The sequence below is a fragment of the Microtus ochrogaster genome, chromosome 2 (genome assembly GCF_000317375.1).
Source record: "Microtus ochrogaster isolate Prairie Vole_2 chromosome 2, MicOch1.0, whole genome shotgun sequence".
In the NCBI taxonomy this organism is placed as follows: domain Eukaryota; kingdom Metazoa; phylum Chordata; class Mammalia; order Rodentia; family Cricetidae; genus Microtus; species Microtus ochrogaster.
In genome coordinates this window covers 3317723-3321127 of record NC_022010.1, presented here as the reverse complement: position 1 = coordinate 3321127, position 3405 = coordinate 3317723, and the positions used below count along the sequence as shown (strand labels likewise).

The 3405-nt window shown below is 51.7% G+C and overlaps 1 protein-coding gene across 1 annotated transcript in view; it reads left to right on the top strand.

Annotated features, from left to right (window-relative positions):
• Positions 1-2697, top strand: part of Cmklr1 (chemerin chemokine-like receptor 1) — a 45545-nt gene extending 42848 nt beyond the window's left edge. Inside the window, exon 3 of the mRNA XM_005344243.3 lies at positions 408-2697. Within this exon, the coding sequence (XP_005344300.1) occupies positions 410-1525 (1116 nt within the window). The 5' untranslated portion in view covers positions 408-409 and the 3' untranslated portion in view covers positions 1526-2697. The remainder of the gene's footprint in view (positions 1-407) is intronic.
• Positions 2698-3405: the final 708 nt, after the last annotated feature.

Below are 3405 nucleotides of genomic sequence, written 5' to 3'. Positions count from 1 at the left end.
AAGAGGAGGAGGGTGAGTAGAAGGAGGACTAGGGGAAGAGGAGGAAGAGGAGGAGGGTGAGTAGAAGGAGGACTAGGGGGAGGAGGAGAGGAGGAGAAAGGGAGTGGTGTTAGCAGTGGGAACAGAAGGCCAGGGAAATGGTTATGACTACTAAATGAACTGAGGAACTTCATGTTCCGTGTCTCCTCTGCCATTACCCTCTGCCCTTCACATACACCTACTACATGAACACATGTATGTACACATATGACAGGCAATGAATACAAAGCAAAGAAATGAAATGACAGAGGGGATATGGCTGACTTACGGCCCTGGCCTCTCTCAGATGATGGTCTCTCTGTTGCCAGGCAACGCCTCAGCACCTGTCTGTAGAGGTCTTTAGCCTGTGACCCTGTCATCTCTTGCAGAGATGGAGTACGATGCTTACAACGATTCCGGCAGTTACAATTATGATTACACAGACATCTTCGACCCCATTGTGGATTTGGAGGAGGTGAATCCACTAGAGGCCAAGGTGGCCCGTGTCTTCCTGGTGGTGATCTACAGCGTAGTATGCTTCCTTGGGATCCTAGGCAATGGCCTGGTGATTGCCATTGCCACATTCAAGATGAAGAAGACAGTGAACACTGTGTGGTTTGTCAACCTGGCCGTCGCTGATTTCCTGTTCAACATCTTCCTGCCCATCCACATCACCTATGCCGCTATGGATTACCACTGGGTGTTTGGGAAGGCCGTGTGCAAGATCAGCAGCTTTTTGCTCAGCCACAACATGTACACCAGCGTCTTCCTGCTCACGGTTATCAGCTTTGACCGCTGCATCTCTGTGCTGCTTCCTGTCTGGTCCCAGAACCACCGCAGTGTCCGACTGGCCTACATGACCTGTGTGGCCGTCTGGGTTCTGTCTTTCTTCTTGAGCTCCCCATCTCTTGTCTTCCGGGACATAAACAATATGCATGGGAAAATAACGTGCTTCAACAACTTCAGCTTGTCTGCCCCTGCGTCTTTCCCACACTCCACTCACTCCCAGGTGGATCATGTAGGGTTCAGCAGACATGCGGTGGTCACTGTCACCCGCTTCCTTTGTGGCTTCCTGATCCCCGTCTTTATCATCACCGCCTGTTATCTCACCATTGTTTTCAAGCTGCAGCGCAATCGCCTGGCCAAGAACAAGAAGCCCTTCAAGATCATCATCACCATCATCGTCACCTTCTTCGTCTGTTGGTGTCCTTACCACACACTCTACCTGCTCGAGCTCCACCACACGGCTGTACCGAGCTCTGTCTTCAGTCTGGGACTGCCTCTGGCCACTGCCATTGCCATCGCCAACAGCTGCATGAACCCCATTCTCTATGTCTTCATGGGCCACGACTTCAAGAAATTCAAGGTGGCTCTTTTCTCCCGCTTGGTCAATGCCCTGAGTGAAGACACAGGAGCCTCCTCCTACCCCAGTCACAGGAGCTTCACCAAGATGTCCTCATTGAATGAGAAGCCTTCAGTGAATGAGAAGGAGACCAGCGCACTTTGAGCCCTATTGGCAATGCCCCCATGGGTGCCACAGCCCAGGGACACCCAGGGATACCCAGGACTTGCCTCTTGAAGCAGGAGACATGATAGGAACCTTTCTGGTATGCTCCAATGCCCACTACATTTTGTACATGTGCTCATGTTTTGAGTAGGATTCCAGAGTGTGGGCATGGACACTCTTCCAGCAAAATGGAAGTCAAATCAATCTGATCCTCTGGAGCAGGAAGAGTAGGGGACCAGCTTTGACTGACTCAGAAGAGAACAGGGTTCTCCATCCGGGCACATAATTTCCTGTGCGTGCTGCAGAGTCTCTAGTGTGGGTGAAGAACTCAGCGCAAACCCATTGCAGACCTGTTAGAGCCCACAGGGCAGTCAAGCCAGCAAGCCTCCCCTGCCACTGCCACCATCCTCCAAGAACTTGACTTTGGATTTCAGATGAGCTGGGAAGACCAGGACCCGAGGGGCTGCATGGAACCCTGCAAGGGCGAGGCCAGCTGTGGGTGGTGGTGGTGACAAAGAAATGGAGGAGAGCAGAAACCCAAAGGATGGAGGCACAGAACATCAGCAGCATGCCACAGGGAGATGGTGCTCTAGTTTGTGGGTTCAGGTAGTGGCAGCCCTTTGCTTCTGTGCCTATTGTAACCTGAGGCTGGTGGGGAGGAGTACATCCTCGCCAAAGCTTCCTCTCCATCTCAGGGTCTCTTCTCTCCTTCCCTAATCCTCTCAGCTCTGGCTGGAAGGTCTTAGAATACACCTCCCTGGGTGGAGGGTGGAGGGTAGAGGGAGGAAGGTGAGGATGCCATCTCTCCCATCCATCCATCCTCTTTAAGCTTCCTGGAGACTAGAGAGTGGAGTTTTGAGACTCCAGGCTCAGAGCATCCCCCAAAGCTGTCTCTGGGGGCTCTGCTGTGAAGCTGATGAGCTAACTGACTCCTCCTTGAATCACGCTCCCCAGGGGAGGCGGCACAGCCTTGGGAGCAGCCCATGGATGGACTTTCTTCCCCAAATCAGACACTTTCTCCTGGCAGGGAAGTCAAGACTTGAGGAAGAGAAATGACTCACTCAACACTCTTAGTGACAGACCTGAGCCCAGCTCTGCCTGGCTGCCTTCATCCCTACACTGAGGATTTGATACCCTGTATTATTTAAACATATTAAACTTAAAACATTTACCACGCATTTAAAGTGTTTCACATGTATCTTCTCATTCATTCTTCACAGAAACCCTGATTTAGGTCCTTATACATATTAGGAGTCAGAGACTCAAAGAGGTTAAGTAACTGGGCAGTGGGACCAAGTGAGATGCTGGCAGGCTGGATTTGAACCTCAGTTTCCCGTCTCAAAGGAGAGGTGGAGTCAGAAAGGAACTAGTGGTTTGGGGTTTTAGCCATAAATATTGGTTCTTTAGTGGATCCATATGAACATTTTAAGTCTTTATGAAGCTTTGCATGTTGATTTCAGAGTAACCCAACATGCAAAGAAAATGTGCTTGATCTCCAACCTCCACTCCTCCTGATTCCTGTCACACACACACACACACACACACACACACACACACACACACACACACACACACGCGCGCGCGCGCGCGCGCGCCCACGCGAAATCTGGGCAAGCCGAAGGAGAAGCCTGGCGGGGGTAGCCCTTCTGGGTCCATGGCCTCCTGGTCCATGGTGTCCACCTTTGGTTCTCTTCCAGGCCACTCCTCCGTCAGGATGTAATACGCAGATGTGTGTCCTCTGGCCTGGCAGCTCCTGAACTTTAGGCTGCTAGAACTCGCACTCCATCAGGGGACAGGCTGCTCCTCCCTTGTGGGGTCTTGAGATGAACAGTTCTGAACTGATCCAAGCTGGAACTTCTGATTGCTTCAGAGGGCCGAAC